General features: G+C 46.7%; 1 protein-coding gene across 2 annotated transcripts in view; it reads right to left on the reverse strand.

The window, feature by feature from the left end:
• The window catches only part of STIP1 (stress induced phosphoprotein 1), a 189565-nt gene that overhangs the window by 82915 nt on the left and 85291 nt on the right, over positions 1 to 21359 (reverse strand). For both annotated transcript variants that reach the window (XM_085619680.1, XM_085619679.1), the window contains one exon: positions 8049 to 8151. In XM_085619680.1, the coding sequence (XP_085475806.1) occupies positions 8049 to 8151 (103 nt within the window). The remainder of the gene's footprint in view (positions 1 to 8048; positions 8152 to 21359) is intronic.

Here is a 21359-nt window from a genome sequence, read left to right on the forward strand (position 1 = left end):
ATCCTCGAAGGATCCTGTCGCTTGATGCCACTGAAGATCCAACTGCTCTTGGAACGGACGCATCCGTAGCCTGCAGCAAGGTATGAGGGGAATGCAAGATGACATCGTTCCCAGCAATGACTTGTACTTGCGTACTGAAAGAGACCTTTTTATAAACGCCTGGGATAGAGATATTATTCCCCGCTGTCTCTCCTCGGAGGGGAACGCTCGGTTTTCCTCCGTATCCAGAATTGCTCCCAAGAAAGTTCTACTTCTTGACGGTTGCAGAGTTGACTTCTCCTCGTTTAGAGTGAGGCCTTATCTGGCAAATAGCTCTATGCAAGCCTCTGTTGATAACTGGGCTGACGCTTTCGATGGAGCCTTGACTAGCCAGTTGTCGAGGTAAGGAAATACTTGGTGTTTCTGTCTCCTTAGAACCGCTGCCACTGGAGCCAGGCATTATGTAAAAATCCTCGGACCGATTTCAGACCAAAAGGAAGCACCTTGAATTGGTAATGATCTTCGGACACCACGAACCGAAGGTACTGCCGGTGTGAAGGATGGATTGAGATATGGAAATACGCATCCCGTAAGTCCAGTTTGGTCATATAATCCCCTGGGTTTAACAGCAGCAGAATATCCTGGAGGGAGATCATTCTGAAGGTCTGATCCTTGAGGTAAGCATTTAGGGATCTGAGATCCAAAATGGGGCGCCATTGAAGAATGTTTTTCTTGATCAGAAAAAAACGGGAATAAAATCCCCTTTCTTTCTGGGAATTCGGTACCGGTTCTATTGCTCCCTTTCGGAGCATTGTCCGAATTTCTGGACGCATCTGGTGTAAATACTTGACCTCTTGGAGGTGAACAAGGGGGGAATTTCTAGAAACTCTAGAGTATGACCGAATTGTATTATGTGGAGGACCCATTGGTCCGTCGTTATCTGCTGCCAATTTTGATGATGATAGGAAATTCTTCCACCCAGGGGAATATGCGACATATGAGGAGTAAGTGCACCAGAATGTCATTGTCTTCGGGTGGTGTCTTTTCCTTGGCGACCTCCTCGACCTCTAGGAGTAGATTTTGTGAAACCTCCTGTCTGTCTCTGTGAATATTGTTGACGATATGGTTGAGATGATGTGGAGTAGGAAGAATAGCGGCCTTGTTGATAACCTCCTCTATAAGAAGGTTGGCCCCTACCTCGTGAGCCACGAAAAGGAATTTTTCTATACTGTAATGTTCCCAGAGATTTCACTGTTTCCGTATCCTTCTTGATACTCTGTAAGGCCTCATCCACATGCTTTCTGAACAGATCTTCCCCATTGAACGGAAGATCCAAGATCTTATTCTGGACTTCCGGCCTAAACGATGTTGCTCTCAACCATCCTTGTCTGCGTAAAACAGCCGCTCCTCCCAGGGATCTGAAGGCCGTGGTCGCAATGTCCATTGCACAATCTATGACTTCAGCCGAAGTCCTTCCACCTTCCTGGAGGATTTTCCTGGCCTCTTGTCTGTCCGCTTCCGGTATGCTATTAATGTATGGTGATAGGTCGCACCACATCTGCCTATTATACCTGCCCAGGATGGCTAGGGCATTTGCTGCTTTGACCAGAAGAGCAGACATGGATGAAAATCTTTTCCGTGCATTATCCAAGCGCCTACCCTCTCTGTCCGGTGGCGTCGAAATTGGTGCAGACGGATTCCTCGATTTTTGCTGCGCCGCCTGAGTTATAACCGAGTCCGGTTTGGGGTGACCTAATAAGCAAGCCAGAGCATCGGAAGGCGCTTTGTATTTTTTGTACAGCCTAGCAAGCACTGGCGCAACCGTTGCCGGCGTCTCCATCACTTTGAGACCTTCCTCCCAGAGATGACTCACAATTGGAAGAGATCTAACCGTCTTGCGAAACGGTTCTTTGAAATCATACAAAAAGCATTCTGCTTTATCTGATGACATATTGAGCGCAAATCTCTGCGCGGCTCTTTCCATCAGGTTATGGAACCCTTCAATGTCCTCCGGAGGGGAGTCCACCGGTCTTGGTGACGGAGATGAAGGGGACGGAATCAAATACTCATCCCATTCCTTACTAGGATCTGTTAACTCCCCTTCCTCTTGCTCTTCATCCTCAGATGTGTCCAGAACCGGCTGCGGCAAAGGTGATATTGGCCTCGGAACCAGTACCTCCTGTCTTCGCACTGGTGTACATGGAAGAGTGCGCCGGAGCCACTGGCATCCTTTGGATAGACTGAGGCAAAGTATGTCTTCTTGTAATCACCCAACATGAACTGCAAATCCGTCAGAAGAGAAGCTGGAACATTCACCATCTCTTCCTGATCATGTTGTCGAGTCCGGTCCCGATAACCCCCATACTCATCCTCCCAGTCATCCTCCTGACATTTAACATGCAACAGAGAGGGGCTACTTGCATAGCCAAATGGACCCTCATTATCATCCTCCTGCGAATCCTCCTCCTCCAATAAATGAGATGGAACCAGAGGCGTTACCTTACTTGGAGACGCAATATCCGGGGTAATCCTTCTTTTCCTGGCAAAATCCCGCTTTTCTGGTGTTTTTTCCCCTAGTCGACGAGCCCGTCGACGAGATTGCCATAGTAACCGCCGACGACACCGTCGTCGACGCTGTAGACATAGTCGTCGTTGTTGCCGTCGACGATGCAGTTGACACCGTCGTCGACGGTGCCGTAGACGATGCCATTGTCGACGAGAGGATAGGTTTAATAATGACTTTTACTTCACTCTTCTTCGTCGACGACGCTACTCTCTTTGTCGACGATCCCGTCGACGATGTAGATTTTTCTAACTTCTCCTCAGGTGAAGTAGACGCTGGCTTTTTAAGCGTATGTTCAATTTTAAGGGGTGATTTTGAAGGCTCAGAACTTGTTTTCCTTGACTGTTTCACCCCTGAAGCATGACCCTTGCTCTCCTTTTCTTTAGTTTTAGGAGATTTTGAGGGACTGCGCTCTGAAGACCCAGAAGTGGTCTTTTAAGAGCCTTCTCAGGTTTCTCCCCTGAGGTATGAGCCTGAGGAGATCTGCCTCTCTTCTGAGATCTCCTTGAAACAGATGACGCCTCATCACTGTCACTAGACACGACGTCCTTCCTGGTTTTAAGTTTTTGGAGCCAAATTAACAGTCTGCCTTCACGATCCCTCAGAGTCTTATTAAAAAGGTGCGACATACCTTACACTCCTTCACCTGGTGGTGTGGGTAAAGGCAGCATATACAGTCTTTATGAGGATCGTCAGTATATAATCTCTTCTTTGAACAGGTGGCACAGGCCCTAAACAAGCCTTTCTTTTCCTTATCTGCCATTCTCCAAGAGGATGTAGAAATTTCAGTTGAAAAAAATCTCCTCAATCTAGAACCAACTGTAGAATTTGAGCAGAGCTCAAAGGAGACTCTCTAGCACAACGTGCGGTAGAAAATCTGAGTGCAGAAGTTTCTCTCAAGAGTGTTCTAGAGGGTGAGAGACTCTGATTGGTTTAGGGACAAGTTTAGTTCTTTTTTACATAACGAAGGTTATGGGTTGCAAAGGAAAATAGGCCTAGGCCTTTTTTCTGTTTGCTATGATACTAAGCAATGCTTTTTTATGTACCGGAGACTCCCGTCTCGACGACGGGGAATGATTCAGGCATGTGAATCTATGAAAGGTTCCAATACTGGAGTAACTATTGATTCATTGTAATTTGTCTCCAAAGATGCATGTGTTTGGTAATGCTCGCTGGTACCTTGGGTGGGATGGAAAAGGAAGTAGGTGGCGCTTGGCGGAAGTCATTGCCTACGGTAGTGTCTTTGTTCTGTCATCCTGATTTTCCTCTGAGGGGAGGGCGGGGATATGCCGCCTACTGTGGTTGCTGCTGCTGATATTGGAAGCCGAATTGCTTTGGGATTGAAGAGTACGCTGGATAATGGTATTGCTGATATCCTCTGCGAAAAGAAGGCTGACCTTGTACACCGAGAGGGTACTTTCTTTATACTGTAACATGCCTAAAGATTTGTCTGGGTCTAACTGTTTTTAAAGCCCCATCAACAACATGGCTTCCAAACAAAGCCTCCCCGTCGTATGGTAGATCTGGTATCTTTGTTTGGACTTCTGGTCTGAAATTGGTGGCCTTCAGCCATCCCTGAAGGCATAGGACTGCTGTGCCTGCAAGTTGTCTAAAGCCTCTAGCGGCAATATCCATGGTGCAGTCGATTATCTCGAAGGAAATGTTGACCTACTAGCAAAATCTTTGCCTCACCTCGAACCTACTCTCGAAATTGGTTGATAAATGGGGCTATATCGGACCACATTTGGTGGGTTTAGCATCTAGGGAGGGCTAGATAATTGGCAGCTCCTACTGTAAGGGCTGACATAGATGAAAATCGTTTGCCAATGTGATCTAAACTCCTACCGTCTTTGTCTGGAGGCGTTGTAAGGAGTGTAGAAGGATTTCGTTATCTTCGTTGTGCCGCCTTGGAAATGACGCAGTCCGGCTTAGGTTGACCCACGAGGCAAGCAGGAGTATCCTCCGGGCCTTATATTTCGTGTCCAACTTGGGAAATACTGCTGGCACAGTTGCAGGGTTGCGCATGATCTTTAGGCCCCGACACTACTCATAGTCAATGAAGGTATGGCTTTTACTGTCTTGCGATAGTGCTCATCAAAATCATACAGAAAACAATCCTGCGTGGCAGGCATGGGCAGGTCAAAACGAGTGGCCACCCTTTCTGGAATGCAATGGAAGCTTCCTATATCCTCAGGAGGTGAGTCAATAACTTGAGGTGATGGATATGCTGGCGTCAGCAGGACACAGTCATCCCATTCATTACTGTGACCCGGAAGCTCAAGCTCTTCTGTCGTGATCAGATGAAGTTGCGTCGTGTAAGGGTAGCACCGACGGAGATCGGTGTACTGGCGAAGGAGGACGCAGAGTGATAACTGGCTGAGGAGTGACAGGCTGAGAAGGTACAGAAGTTACCATAACAGAAGCGTGTTGACTTGGCTTGGAGGCTGGAGGTAAGCGAGCTTTGTAGTCTGATAACATGGCCTGTAAATCTATCAGAAGAGTGGATGGCACACATACCATATATTTTTGGTACTGTTGATGACCGTCCTGCGAGTAGTAGTCCTGCTCATAATATCACTGCTCATCTGAGTAATCCCGGCATTTTAAATGAACATCAGAGGGACTGAGCTGCTCCATAAAGGCTGACTTCCCCGGAGTCTTCAAGATCGAGGAGGTATGAAGTAAGCAGCGAGGCCACCTTACTCTGGGAGGTAAGTGAAGGCGTCATTACTTTAACTTTTTTAATCTGGGTCGGCCACGATTAATCGCCAATGCAGACAGTCTGACGATCGTTAGCAGAGCGGTCTTCGACTGGTTAGGCTCCGTAGACGAGAAGAGAACTGTGGTCGAAGGGTCCGCCGATGGTTTGTGTCGTCAACGGTGGGAGAACAAAGAAACAGCGCATGAAGTTGGCACAGACAGAGTGGTCCAGATGTTACCCGGGGCGGGACAGAATGGGCGTGAAGCCACACACCACCACCTATCAGCACACATGAGAGTTGCTATGAAAAGACTTCCGGAACAGGTATGGGGTCTTCAGACATTTACATGATGAGGAATATGTAGTTAGAAGTCTCAATCAGAAATGTACTGCAATAGGCTGTAGCTGCATAATCACAGGAGATTTGGGGACAAAGCGGACTCCTTAGTGAACAATCCAGGAGTTTCAGCATTGTGGCAAAGCCTCCACTGTGCGCAGCTGTAAGGTGTTTGGCAATTGTTGGCTCAGCTGGTCCTGGTCTGATGGAAGAGTTTGATTGGCCTACCATTTAATTCAATTTCGATGAAGGGGGGGGCCTCAAACGGAGCACAATGATGGAAAGGAGTTCTAAGGAGAACCTTTGAAAATTCCAAATACCTTGCAGTTCCACTGGGCAAACTGGCAATTTCACCCAACTATGCTGTGTACAACTGTTCCCTAAAGGATCGACAGAAGGATACACTCAGCTAACATTAATCCTCCTAATGTCTTAACATGGTTATTTCATGCATTAACTGAGTAGGGAGTGTGCACTAGATCTGCCAAAAACAAAAAGGGACCCAGTTTAAATATACAAGTATTTTCCTTTTGGCGCCACTGAAGGATGGGCAAGGCCAACAGGAAGGCCTGGCAGCGCCGGACTTCTCCTTATATGCCTACTGTGCGCAGGCACAATTCCTGCATTACTGGGCGCATCCCACACCGTTTCAACCACATGTGGCGATAGAGACTGATAGAGTAGCCCCGCTGCCGCTAAATGTGGCACTTTACGTGCCACACACCCAGAGATGCACGGACATTGACCCGGTGCACGCCCTCAGGTGGGCATGGGATGGGCTGCGGCGGAGGGCCGGACTGGACCTTCTTTATGCCCACTCTGTGCCCCTGCGCGGTAATCCGATGTGGCCGCCGCTGCGCAGTATGCAGACCGGGGAGCGAGCTGAGGAGCTGGGCCTCCGCACTGGGGGCGATTTGTTTCCGGGGGACACCTTCCTCACGCCGGAGCAGATGTGTAATGCAGAGGCTCCGACGATACTGGACACGCTTCTTTACTATCAGCTCCGTCACTCGTGCCGGAGGTTGTCTCCCGCGTTTCCGGTGCCGCCGCCGGCTCTGCTTGCCTTGGAAAATGTACTATCTGTGGAGTCCGGGCGCAAACTTATATCCCGCTTATATGTGCAAATGCAGACTAGCCACCCCGTGGTTCTTCCGGCGGCGCGGGACATGTGGGCGACGGAACTGGGTACGGATATCTCGGATCTACATTGGGACTTGTGCTGTAAGAATCTTGAGATTTTGTCCCCCAACTACAGGCTACGCCTGATCCACTTCAAATATATACACATGACGTACCGCACCCCTAGCCGGTTGCACCGAATGGGTTTAAGAGACACGGATGATTGTTGGCGCTGCTACACTCATGGCGCCACCTTTCTGCATATGGCATGGAACTGTCCCACATTGGCGTCATTCTGGGCAAGGGTGGTAGAGATTATATGCGAAATCACTGGCCTACAGATCCCATGCACACCACAGGCTGCGCTGCTTGGCATTTTGCACATGGTTAAGCCCAAACACCGTAAGCTACCAGCGCTGCTATTGTTGCTAGCTAAAAGACAAGTTGCGATGCACTGGGGAGTTGTTACGTCACCTAGTATTCGAGCGTGGGTCACAAGCGCAGTCTACTGCCAGACACAACTTGCCCTGTACTGGGAGCTTATGCCGCTGCGTTCACGACCTAAGGACATTTGGGGGCCCTTCACACAATGGTTGGAGCACGCTACACTGCAGGCGCTGTAGCTCGATACTATTCCCTAAGGATGACGGGAGATGGCGGTGCCTACATTTCTCAGGGGGACATGGTGGTTGATGCTGCGGTTGGAGGTGACACATGCGGGCAGGGTGGGAGGTTCGGCTGCTGAGTGCCATGAAACTGATCATGTAGCACTGAGTTCGTATAATGGTACCCAACATGTGGTGGTCTGTTTGGTGTGGAGGCGTATCGTCATCGCTTGTCATATGTACACAAAAGTGAGTGATGTTGGTTTAAGTTTGTTTTTGAAAACTGCAAATAAAAAGAATAAAAAAAAAAAAAAGAAAAAAAAAAAAAAAGGATGGGCAGGGCCATTAAACATCGATGTCATTGCGTGCCAACATTCTTGGTTCAGGACATCCTGACTGATAATGAAATATATACGCAGGAAAATAACCCTTTTTCACATCATATAGTGCAAAAGAAAACAGTTACCCATGGAGTAAATTTTGTGGCCCAACGGGTTAGGTATGTCGACCTCAAATCTGGGAAACCGGGTTAGAGTCTCGGCAATGACGCTCAACATCCTGTGATTCTTGTCAAATCACTTAATCTCCCCATGCCTAACAAAAATGAATATGACCTTGTGTGAAATAACTGGTGCTCATGTAAAGCGCTCCAATACCTTTGGGTCAAGTTCGCGCTATATTAAAAAAACAAAAACTGCAGTCCAAACTACAGTAATCCACACCACCCTAAAATTTAACACTTACTTAGCAATTTGACGATAGTCTTCCCGATTCTCTCTTCCGACATCAATAGCCTTTTGACATAGTTCTCGGCACTTGTCATAGTTTCCTTGTTCAAAATAGGCAGCTGAAATATTCATTAACAAAACATGGCTTTAGTCTAAAACAAATTCAGTGCACAGTCCCAGCTAACATTTGTCATTGACAAAGAAAATGAACTTCAATGTAATACCAATTCTATTTTCGTATCTTAAGTTAAATGATACACACCGAATATCTAGTAGTGGAAACATGGAACGCCAACAGACAAACCTAGAACGATGCTGTCCCAGAAAGAGAGACAATAGCAGTTTGTGCCTCAATTTCAGTTTTAGGGTATACAAAAGGTAGCAGAAAACCATATGCAACCTCTGCTTACATTCATGAGCTGTAATTGGGAGGTTTATTTAATAAAGACACCCAAGATTGAGAATCTAATTACATTCAAAACAATTTTCGCTATAGTAGTTTTCATAAATTCACACACTTTGATTATTGCCAGTCAAGTTGGGAATCGTTGAGAGAAAGTGCAATGCTGGTGAACATTTATTTCAGCAGCTGAAATAGTTAGGAACAGTAGCCCAGTCACCTCATTTTGCGCACCAAACTGCAGCCAATGAGGTTCAGAGGCTTCGAGCTCCAACAGCCAGAATATTTCAAGCTTCAGATTTTCAAAGCAGAGCATTTAGAAACAGCATAGTAAATGTGGGGTTTAGATAGAGTCACATTAACTTATAAACAGTTAAAAATCTGGAAGGAATATGCTACTTATCAGTATGCATCTGTTCTTGGCATGTAGAGCTGCAGGCCTACACACTTGTGCATAGATCGCCATCTGGTGTTGGGCCCGGATGTTTGCAGTTGTTTTTCCTCTTGGAGAGTCTTTGGAAGTCACAAGGTCGGTGACTCCTCCTTTGGATCGTATTGCGCATGGGCTTCGGCTCCATCCTCAGATTGTTTTTCGCCAACAGGGAAAGATGGAGCGTAGTAATAACAGGAAAGATGCCCATGTGTGTTGTATCTAAATGAGATAAACTGGAACAGCTAAAGGTAGCCGGGTGGGCGTGTGTAGATCTGCAGCTCTACATGCCAAGAACAGATGCATACTGGTAAGTAGCATATTACGTTCAAAGCATATGAGCTGCAGATTACACACTTGTGCATAGATTACATAGCAGTACCCACCCTTAGCGGCGACCACCCGTATCTGTTGCAGTGGTTTGAAATAATGTTTTGAGTACAGCCTGGCCCACACTAGCTTGTTGCTTAGTTTGCACATCTATACAATAGTGTTTAGTGAAAGTGTGCGGTGTTGACCATGTAGCTGCTCTGCAGATATCATAATGGGATGTTCCCTAAAAATGCCATTGAAGCCCCTATTTTACGTGTAGAGTGGGCTTTAGGGGGAACGGATAGCATTAGTTTTGCTTTGTGGTAGCAAATCTGAATGCATTTGACAATCCACCTAGCTATTCCCGACTTGGAGATGGAGTTGCCCTTGTGTGGTGGAGAGAAAGAGACAAACAGCTGTTTGGTCTTACGGAAAGGTTGTGTTCTCTGTATGTAGTAGAGTAAGGCTCTTTTGACATCTAGTGTGTGAAGAGCTCTTTCTGCAACGATTTGCGGTTGCGAGAAGAAAACTGGGAGTTCTACCGCTTGGTTTATGTGAAAGGGAGAAATTACTTAAGGGAGGAATTTTGGGTTGGTAGGAGAACACTGTAAACACTAAAGCAACCCGGGTCTTGTGCTTGAATCAAAAATATACACCAGGAGAAAGTAAAGATATCTCTAATCCGACATCTCTTTAGGAGAGGACCCTTCTAGGACAGGACCCATCAATCACATAAGCTGGTGAATTTGTCATCATTTGGGTCTGTGCATCTCAGTATGACGAACCAGATCTAGGTATAACAACCTGGTAACGTGCAAAGAGAATGCAACAAAAGAGGGTTGCTGTCAGATCTCAAACGAATGTCCAAAACGACATTGTCCCACAAGATTATGAAGGGGATCCTAAGGTCAGCAGCATTTAAAGAATAAAGGTGAAAATAAAAATGGCTAAAGGAACTCAAATGTTCTTTATTCAGTAGAGTGCCCCTGTCATAGTTAAAAAGCAATATGGCAATTTAGCACAAATATTTTGTCATTATGCTAATGTCCATAGCAGTGTGGTCGGCATGTTTCTGCCCATTGTGATCTACAAGTATCAGGGCTTTCTTCAGGACCTAAATGCTGCTGTGTTATGGTGAAAAAACGTGACAAAGTAATTTAAGTCAAAAAATTAAGTGAAAAAAAAATTAGGATAAAAAGAATCCTACCGCACCGGTCAATTCAAAAGATAACGAACCCGGGTACCTAGGAAACAGAAAAGACGGTTGGAGATTACAATCACCTTGGTATAAATGGATTCAGCATACGGTCATCACTATTCAATGATACCAAACAGCATGCATTGATGCTTGAGAGCATTTAATTGATTAATCAAATTGCACTTACCCATAACTTTTGGGTGATGCCCTCACCTCAACCTGGTCCTGACTCAGGGAAAAGGGGGCCCGCTCTATTTAAAAAGGAAGAAAAAATTAAGGCTGCTAGTTATCACGCCTCAATTATATCCTATCGTTAGGTCTGACTACAAACAGCGAGATGTAGCCCATGTACTGCAAAAGAGGGAGGTAGAAAAATGGCAACAAGGTCAAAATGAGTATTAACTTCTCTTGAACTCCGAAGTTAGACAAACAAACGGTTTAAGTCTTCAAAAGGCAAACACTGACTAGCAGTGATATTTAAAAGGAAGCTACATACAAGGAAAAGCCCCACTAACGCCTGACGACTATGTTGATTGCCACTGGCAATGTATTAGGACAGGAAAAGGCATTCAAAAGCCTGAAATCTAAGAAGGCTGGCGCTAGACTCACCTCTCCGTCGGTACCCCGGGGCGGTCTTTGAGTAAAGACCGGAGGTACCGGCGAGAGGGTCCACGCGCTCTATATAGCCGGAACAAAGCTAAATGGTTACAGATGCGATTGAGCAAAAAGGTGGCCAAGGGAGTGCCTGTCTTGGTTTGATGTCCGATACGCATGCGTAAAAGAACGAACACTCATTCAGGAACAACTTCTTCCTGTGCGCATGTGCGGCCCACAGCCACTAACAAGCTGTGGCATATAGACCTTTGTGTTACCCATACAGAAAGCGATGGTTTGTGTATACGTTAGGCAAGAGGTGTGGTAGTATGTACTAAACCACTATCCTAAAGTAACCAAAAACCACAGACAAAAGACACAGGCCACATTGATTAAGCATTCAGCAGTGCACAGGGTCAGATTCTTTTTGGTTATTATTTGTTCAAGGTGGAACACGGAACTATAACAACAGCCAGGGAATGTCGTCATTTTGTCTGTGGTTTTTGGTTACTTTAGGATAGTGGTTTAGTACATATTACCACACCTCAATGTAGCCTGTATCCTTTGTTTATAGGTTTGATTTACTTTAGGATAGTGTTTTAACGCTTATCGGATTCTGTTGCTTTGCCTTACGCATGCACAAACCATCGTTTTCTGTATGAGAAACACGAAGGTCTATATGCCACAGCTTGTTAGTGGCTGTGGGCCGCACATGCGCACAGGAAGAAGTTGTTCCTGAATGAGTGTTCGTTCTTTTACGCATGCGTATCGGACATCAAACCAAGACAGGCACTCCCTTGGCCACCTTTTCGCTCAATCGCACCTGTAACCATTTAGCTTTGTTCCGGTTATATAGAGCGCGTGGACCCTCTCGCCGGTACCTCCGGTCTTTACTCAAAGACCGCCCCGGGGTACCGACGGAGAGGTGAGTCTAGCGCCAGCCTTCTTAGATTTCAGGCTTTTGAATGCCTTTTCCTGTCCTAATACATTGCCAGTGGCAATCAACATAGTCGTCGGGCCTTAGTGGGGCTTTTCCTTGTATGTAGCTTCCTTTTAAATATCACTGCTAGTCAGTGTTTGCCTTTTTAAGACTTAAACGGTTTGTCTAACTTCGGAGTTCAAGAGAAGTTAATACTCATTTTGACCTGGTTGCCATTTTTCTACCTCCCTCTTTTGCAGTACATGGGCTACATCTCGCTGTTTGTAGTCAGACCTAACGATAGGATATAATTGAGGCGTGATAACTAGCAGCCTTAATTTTTTCTTCCTTTTTAAATAGAGCGGGGCCCCTTTTCCGTGAGTCAGGACCAGGTTGAGGTGAGGGCATCACCCAAAAGTTATGGGTAAGTGCAATTTGATTCATCAATTAAATGCTCTCAAGCATCAATGCATGCTGTTTGGTATCATTGAATAGTGATGACCGTATGCTGAATCCATTTATACCAAGGTGATTGTAATCTCCAACCGTCTTTTCTGTGTTTCCTAGGTACCCGGGTTCGATATCTTTTGAATTGACCGGTGCGGTAGGATTCTTTTTATCCCCAAAAGTTTTGACTTAATTTTTTGACTTAAATTACTTTGTCACGTTTTTTCACCATAACACAGCAGCATTTAGGTCCTGAAGAAAGCCCTGATACTTGTAGATCACAATGGGCAGAAACATGTCGACCACACTGCTATGGACATTAGCATAATGACAAAATATTTGTGCTAAATTGCCATATTGCTTTTTAACTATGACCGGGGCACTCTACTGAATAAAGAACATTTGAGGTCCTTTAGCCATTTTTATTTTCACCTTTATTCTTTAAATGCTGCTGACCTTAGGATCCCCTTCATAATCTTGTGGGACAATGTCGTTTTGGACATTCGTTTGAGATCTGACAGCAACCCTCTTTTGTTGCATTCTCTTTGCACGTTACCAGGTTGTTATACCTAGATCTGGTTCGTCATACTGAGATGCACAGACCCAAATGATGACAAATTCACCAGCTTATGTGATTGATGGGTCCTGTCCTAGAAGGGTCCTCTCCTAAAGAGATGTCGGATTAGAGATATCTTTACTTTCTCCTGGTGTATATTTTTGATTCAAGCACAAGACCCGGGTTGCTTTAGTGTTTACAGTGTTGATAATTAAGGGAAACGCAACCTGCAGGTCTACCCAAAAACTTTTCCCTTGGACCTCCCCCTCAATTTGATTTGTGTTACTGTTGGTAGGAGAACAACCTTGTTATGGTGCATTTGTAGAAAGGGTTCTTGAATGGCAAGTGCTTGTATCTCACTGACCCTTCTGAGGGAAGTGATGGCTACAAGAAAAGCGGTTTTCCATGTTAGGAATTGGAGTTCACATTTGTGCAGAGGTTGGAAGGGAGGACTCATTAGTCTGGTGAGAACGATGTTTAGGTTCCACACAGGTGAGGGTGGCAGTCTGGGTGGCATTATTCTTTTAAGGCCTTCCATGAAGGCTTTAATGGCAGGTACTCTAAAAAGTAATAGAGGATGCCTGTTTTGCAGATAAGCTGCTATGGCTGTGAGGTGCAGTCTAATAGACGTATAGGCTAGATTGCATCTTTGCAGGTGTAGTAAATAGCCTATGATGTGTTGAATGGACACATCTAGGGGATTGATGGTATTGTTGTGACAGTAGACAAAACGTTTCCACTTGGTGGCATAGCACGCTCTAGTGGTGGGTCGCCTAGCTTCTTTGATGACATTCATACAGTCAGGGGGAAGATTGGGGTAACTGCATTCTAGGATTTCAGGAGCCAGATCGCTAGGTTGAACTGAGCTGGGTCCGGGTGTCTGATCTCTCCATGGTTCTGGGTTAAGAGGTGTGGAGAGAGATGTAACTTTTGGTGCGGTACTACAGATAATTCCAGCAGTGTGGTGTATCACGGTTGTCTGGCCCAAGTTGGAGCTACTAGTATGAGAGTGAGGGAGTGTTGTAGTTTGCGCTCCACTAATGGAATGAGTGGGAGAGGCGGAAAAGCGTACACAAATCTGCCTGACCAGTTCATCCATATCGCATTGCCTTTGGACAATGGGTGTGGATATCTGGCAGCGAAGCTTGGGCACTTGGTGTTTTGGTGGGTGGCGAAGAGGTCTATCTGTGGATGCCCCCACAGTTGAAAGTACGGGTGAAGAACTTGTGGCTGGAGTTCCCACTCGTGGATCTGTTGTGTCTGTCTGCTGAGTAGATCGGCTATAGTGTTTTGGACTCCTGGGACATGTTGGGCCAGGAGAAAGATTTTCTGGGGTATGGCCCATCTCCATATGATCTGTGCTAGCTGAGGGAGCTGTGGAGAGTGTATGCCGCCTTGTTTTTGTATGTAGTACATGGCTGTCATGTTGTCTGTGCGGACTAGGACTGCGTTGCCTGAAATCTGTGTTTGGAAGGATTTCAGGGCTAAGAATATAGCTAGTAACTCCAGATGGTTGATGTGGAGTAACTTTTGTTGAGGTGTCCATCTGCCCTGCACGGTGTGATGTAATAGGGGAGCTCTCCAGCCGGAGAGCGATGCGTCCGTTGTCAGTATTATCTGAGGAACCGGGTCCAGGAACGGTCGCCCTTTGGAAAGGATTTTGGTGGTCCACCACTGCAGAGAGCGATGGGTACGACCGTCTACCAACACCAGATCTGTTAATTGATCTTGGGCCTGGTTCCATTGGCGCGCTAAGCACTCTTGGAGAGGACACATCTGGAGTCTTTTATGAGGTACTATGAATATGCAAGAGGCCATCATCCCGATTAGTTGCATAAACACTCGAACTGGAAGGGAGTGTTGTGCTGTAAATTTTGCGCGTAGAGCCTGAATGCTTGTGATCCTGGCCGGACTGGGGTAGGCTAGCGCTTTTGAGGTGTCTATGGTGGCACCGAGGTATTGTTTTACGTGAGACGGTTGCAGATGGGACTTTGTGTGGTCTACCGTGAAGCCCAGTTGGTGAAGTAGCTGGATAGTGGCATGCGTGTGTTGCACACACTGGTTGTATGAACTGGCTTTTATTAGCCAGTCGTCTAGGACCTGGATGTGTTGTCTCCTGAGGTGTGCTGCCACGACTGCTAGGCACTTGGTGAATACTCGTGGTGCTGATGTGACTCAGAATGGGTGTACTTTGAATTGGTAGTGTTGGTTGTCCACTACAAATCTGAGGAACTTCCCTGTACACTACGCTCACAGGATGTGGAAATAAGTGTCTTTTAGGTCTAAAGTGGTCAGGAAGTCGTTTTGGGAGAGCAGAGGAAGTACCTGCTGAAGTGTTACCATGTGAAAATGGTCTGAGTGTATGTATGTGTTTAGGGGCCGGAGGTCTAGGATGGGCCGTAGAGTCTCGTCCCTTTTTGGTATGAGAAAAATAGGGAGTAAACCCCCAGATTTAGTTGGTTGGTAGGAGCGTGTTCTATCGCCCTTTTTTGTAGGAGGGAGATTACCTCCTGCTTTAGTAATGCTAGATGTTCCTGTGACATTGGGCGTTGTCTGTGTGGAATGTTTGGGGGGTAGACATTAGTTCTAGGCAGTAGCCCGATCAAATTATTGTGTCACCCATTTGTCTGAGGTGATGGTAGCCCAGACATGAAGGAAATGTTGGAGTCTGCCCTTGACCGGAGTGGGGTGGTCTGGGGGAGTGGAGGAAAGTCATTGGGTAGGTACGGAGGCAGAGCGGGCGGTGTTTGTCTTGCCTCTACCTTTATTATTGTTGCCCCTGTAGCCGCCTCTTTGGTAACCCCTTGTGAAGGTGGATTGGGTAGGAGCTTTATATGGCGTGGAAGCGGTATCAGAGGAGTAGCCTCTAGATGTGCTCCGAAAGGAGGAACGGCGAAAGGAACGCCTGGGAGGGTCCGATTGTAAGGCTCCAATAGATTTCGCCGTGTCGGTGTCTTTTTTCATTTTTTCTAGGGCCTCATCCACTTTTGGGCCGAACAGATGTTCTTGGTCAAATGGATGGTTCAGGATGGAAGCTTGCACTTCTGGTTTAAATCCTGAGATCCTGAGCCAGGCATGGCGACGGAGGACGACGCTAGTATTGATGGCCCTGGAGGCGGTGTCTGTTGCATCTAGGGCACAACGGATGGAGGTATTAGTGATTGTTTTGCCCACCTGAATTAACTCGTGTGCCCTATTTTTGTATTTGTCAGGGAGGTGTTGCATTATGGCTTCTAGTTCGTCATAATGGTCCCGGTCATATCTAGCAAAAACCAAAGGAAATGATGAACGGAGTGTTGAACATTGCAAGCACTCACCCCCAGTCAACTGATCTGGGTTTAATCCATCACCGTTCTTTAGCCCACTCTGCCACCCCAGTTCAGACATGGCCATATGCAAATCAGTCTGACCCTGTGCCTCATGGGAACAGTCCAGCCCGAACTGCCAAGCCATGTCTTCCCTGGACCGGAAACAAGCTTCCTATGACCGGTTTCTGGCATTTCAGCCGTCTTCAGCCAGGCTTGCTTGAATCCAGTGGCAAAATGAGCAAGGGAATCACGTCTGAGCATACCCTGCCAACTTATGGCGAACAAAGCAGTACAAAAGGGGGTGGTGATGGACGGAGCATCAGAACCAATCAAACACTCACACCCAGTCAACAGATCTGGGTTTGGATCCATCACTGTTCTTTAGCCCACTCTGCCACCCCAGTTCAGACATGGCCATATGCAAATCAGTCGGACCCTGTGCCTCATGGGAAGAGTCCAGCCCGAACTGCCAAGCCATGTCTTCCCTGGACCGGAAACAAGCTTCCTAGGACCGGTTTCTAGCATTTCAGCCAGGCTTGCTTGAATCCCGTGGCAAAGTGAGCAAGGGACTCATGTCTGAGCATACCCTGCCAACTTATGGCGAAAAAAGCAAAAACCGAAGGAAATGATGAACGGAGTGTTGAACATTGCAAGCACTCACCCCCAGAAATGACAGAAACCGGTCCTAGGAAGCTGGTTTCCGGTCCAGGGAAGACCTGGTTTGGCAGTTCGGGCTGGACTGTTCCCATGAGGCACAGGGTCAGACTGATTTGCATATGGCCATGTCTTTACTAGGGTGGCAGAGTGGGCTAAAGAACGGTGATGGATTAAACCCAGATCAGTTGACTGGGGGTGAGTGCTTGCAAAGTTCAACACTCCGTCCATCATTTCCTTTGGTTTTGCCCTGTCATATCTAGCCAGTAACGCTTGTGTATTGGCGATACGCCATATGTTGGCGGCTTGGGATGCAGTGCACTTGCCGGATGCGTTTAAGAGTTTTGACTCTCTCAGGTGGTGGTGCTTCGGCTGACGCCTGGGAGTTGGCCCTCTTTCGTGCTGTGGACACTACCAGGGAATCTAGTGGGGCTGGCCCTCTGATGTAGGAAGGATCTGTAGTGGCGGCTTTAGATTTCTTCTCGATGAGCGGGTTAATGACCCTGGCTCTGACTGGGTCTTTAAAGACCTCTGGCGCATGTTTTAGAACCCCTTTGAGCATGGGCAGTATGGAGGTGGCCCTATGCGTGGTATCGTAAGTATTGAGGAGGAAATCCTCCTCCACGGGGTCGGTATGGAGATCTACCCCGTGATAGTGTGCAGCCCTCTGGAGTAAATGGTTGAACCCCAATGAGTCTTCTGGTGGGGATGGTCTCGAAGGATAGAGATCATCTTGTGGGACGTTAGGGATGTCGGGGATGTTATAGTCGTCCCATGGGTCTGGGGAGCCTGTGGGAGTGGGGGTCCCCTGTGGGTGAGTCATGGGGTGCGTCCCCTATGTCATCATATATATTATCATGATCATCATCATCTGGAGGGGTTGTTGAGGAATGATGAGGAGGGGGTGGAGAGGGAGAAGGTGGAGGGGGGGGGGGGGGTACGGTGGAGGGGGTGGACGAGGTGGGGAAGGTATTCTGAAAGGTGAGGTAGCAAAGTCCTTCCTTTTTGGAGGTGGAGCTGGGGCAGGTTTTTCCAGCTGTCTCTTTTTGATGCTGAGCATCAAATGTCCGGTTTTGGGATCCTTGGTCAATGTCTTTTGCAAGGGATCCGGTGTAAAGAGTTCCTCCGAAGGTGGCTTATCCGTCGGCGCCGAAGGCATCGGGGCCGTTGGTTTTTTGACTTTAGTGTCCTGTTTAGAAGAAGTATGTGGCTTGGAAAGATCTTTTTGTTTGGTCGGTGTCGAGATGGGTTTCGACTTCGAGATCTTGGTGCCGGTGGCCTTGTGTGCTTTCGTCGGTTCCGAAGATGGAGTCGGTACAGAGGAGCTGTAACTGTGTTTCGGTATGGGGCTCGGTGCCGAAGAGGAGGCCATTTTCTTCTTCGGTGTCGGTGCGGAGGAATGTTTGTCGGCACCGACGGTGAGCTGGCTCAAGCCCGAGCCGCCTGAAGGCTTAATCGGCTTCTTTACCGGTCCCGAAGGTGCGGTGTGAGAAGCAGTGTCTTTGGTCTTACCTAGGCCCGGGGGCGAAGGCGTGACCGAAGTGTGTGTGTGTGGTGTGTGTGTGTGTGGTGTGTGTGTGTGGTGTGTGGTGTGTGTGTGTGGTGTGTGTGTGTGGTGTGTGTGTGTGGTGTGTGTGTGTGGTGTGTGTGGTGTGTGTGGGGGGGGGGGAGGGGGGGGGGGGGGAGAAAGAGAGACTCTCGTCGGTGTTGTGTTCTTCTGGAGCGTCGACACCCTCTCCGAAGATGTCAAATGGAATCGCCGTCGACGAGTGTGCCATGGTTCTTCTTGCTTTTCGGTCTCGTATAGTTTTCTTGGACCGGAAGGACTTGCACGCCGGACAATCTCGAGCTTTGTATTCAGGGGAGAGGCATAGATTGCATACTTCGTGGGGATCGGTGTGGGGGAATTTGGACCCATATCGAGGGCACTTCTTGAAGGGAGTCCTTTCCATGAGCCAGGACCGAAGGCCGGCGTCGACAACTGGACTCGAAGGTTCTTGATCGATGAGAGCCGCGTCAAGTGTGGGGATCGCGATCTAAACAATACCGCGAATTGGGGTGAGGATTGCGCGTCGATTGAACTGGAAACTTGTTCGTAACCGGAGCGCAAAGATCACATCCGAGCCCGATGGCGGAAAAAAACAATCTGAGGATGGAGCCGAAGCCCATGCGCAATACGATCCAAAGGAGGAGTCACCGACCTCGTGACTTCCAAAGACTTTCCAAGAGGAAAGACAACTGCAAACATCCGGGCCCAACACCAAATGGCGATCTATGCACAAGTGTGTAATCTGCAACTCATATGCCTCGAACACAAGGCTTCAGAGATTAAAATGTCTGAATTGCAACTGGATAGCAGACTTTAGGTGACAACAGGAATGAGGACTGACATTTAAAAAAGGTTTTGTAATATCGTCTGTCTAATGGACATCTCAGATCCTCTCTAGACCTCCAAGCAGTTGCCTTTGGCCAAGTTTGTGGTATATGTAGAGTCCAAGAGAGGCAGGACTGCTAACAGAAGAGTACCAGTTGTCAGTCCAATGGTAGAAAACCCTCAAGCCTTTACTGCTGATTCATCTTAAAGCTTTGTTGCAAACGGAGATATGCCAGCCACCTAAAATAGGACAATCCAGGTTTTTTTTAATGCCCGACATTTACCTGGCTGTCCATATGAAACAAACAGGTCACCAGTCTTGCAGATAGCATTTGTTTTGGCAAAGTAGAATCTGAGGCATGAATTAAGTTAGAAATAAATGGTGGCAGACCATTTGCTGTTTTAACGTAAAGAGGAAGGTATCTTTGGCCTGAACTGTGGATTAACAGTCAGAATAATTTTTCCTATATAGAGTTTAAGGTAGGAGTACTTAACCAAAACAGCTTTCATTTCACTAATTCCCCACAGCGAATTTATTGCAAGCAAAATGGCTGCCTTCCATGAAAGATGCTGTGTGGATGGCCTGCAAATGGGTTCAAGAGGATCTTTATTTATGAATACTCAATACGGTGCTGAAATGGTAACTGGTTTCGAGACTAGAAGACCTGTTCTAAGAAATCTTATCCTAAACATAGCAAGTCCCTTAACAAAACGAGGTTTTGTGTGAGGCTTTCTTTGCTATTTGGATAGTGATTCCAAAGAGGCCAATGATTGAAGAGTATTGGAAACAAGAATGAACCAGAAGGGGTAGATGCACCAGAAAATAAAGAGAAATGGATAATTGGCTCCAGCACTGGGCCTTAGCACACAGAAAGTGTCCCACTTAAAGCTTATAAACTCAAAGTGGAATGTGCTCCTGAAGCTATCAACATCTCTCTGTGAGCGTTAAGAAATATATATTCTTAAAATGTCAGTTACTTAGGCTCTCAATGCTGCAAATGCTGGCTGTTGATCTAGCTTGTTGGTGTTTCCTGGAGAAAAACTGCTGGTACGGGTTGGACCATATTTTGAGCTTCGGCTGACAGTCTCCACAAGTGTGAACCAGTGCTGTCTGGCCATTATTCTTTCTTGTAATCAACGTAACAGTGCACTTTTCCTAAATCATCTAGCATATTCATCTTAGCGGGATGAGGGCAGGGGCATATGCAAAGAGAGGTCAACGGGACTAAAAACGCATCCCCACAACTGTCTGGATGACACTGCCTGCCAACAAATAAAGCACTTTAGTATTTTCGTAGAGATGTAAATAGGGTTGTATATGGAAGCAAATGATGGAATGAAAAAAACTTTTGTAGGTCAAAAGCAGTTGTTCATAGGGTCAAAGATCCAGAGGACTCCCTCCTTACACTAACGTGTAGAAGAAAATATGGAGGCTGGAAATCTTTGAGGGTTTACAGTGGAGAACATCTCCATTTCATTGCTGCACTTTGATTCAAATAAATGAGGTATATAAGCAAATCTAAGCACCACGCTGTGACTGTTGAAAGCCATGCTAACAGTCAGGGCTGTCTTATGAAGACAGCACTCCCAGCTTGACAAATGTAAACTCTAGCATGTGCATCTAAGAAAGAGCCAATCCTTAAAGAAAAATGGCATAACAAGCAAGTAACCGTTCCTGAACACTGGGATTGTCATTAATGTTCATAGCTCTTATAAAAGAAGGTGGAAGCTTCATAAATAGACAGTGGCATGGAGGTCAATTGTTTGCAACAGAAAATTCTTGATAAGCAGTAAAAAATAAAAATACAAAAAAAAGAAGAAGAACAGCAAGAAACATGAAACTACTCCTTATGACCACTTGGTTTATTTGCCAGAATAGAACTGGCAACACATTTTTAAACAAGAGGGAAGGCTTGGCTCCTTACATTTACTAGGTCTTAACATCCTCCACCAACCCACAACATGCCAGATTCTCATCAACTCTGAAACCCCTCATCCCCCACCACCTGCGAAAGACTGACACAGTACCAGATTATGGGGTATGGATGCTAAGACATACCTCAAAGACTCCTAACCCTTATCGAAGAGGCAGAGAAACCCAACATTTAGTCATCATTATGTATCAGATCAGGTGA

Source organism: Triturus cristatus, chromosome 7 (assembly GCF_964204655.1).
Source record: "Triturus cristatus chromosome 7, aTriCri1.1, whole genome shotgun sequence".
Classification (NCBI taxonomy): Eukaryota; Metazoa; Chordata; class Amphibia; order Caudata; family Salamandridae; genus Triturus; species Triturus cristatus.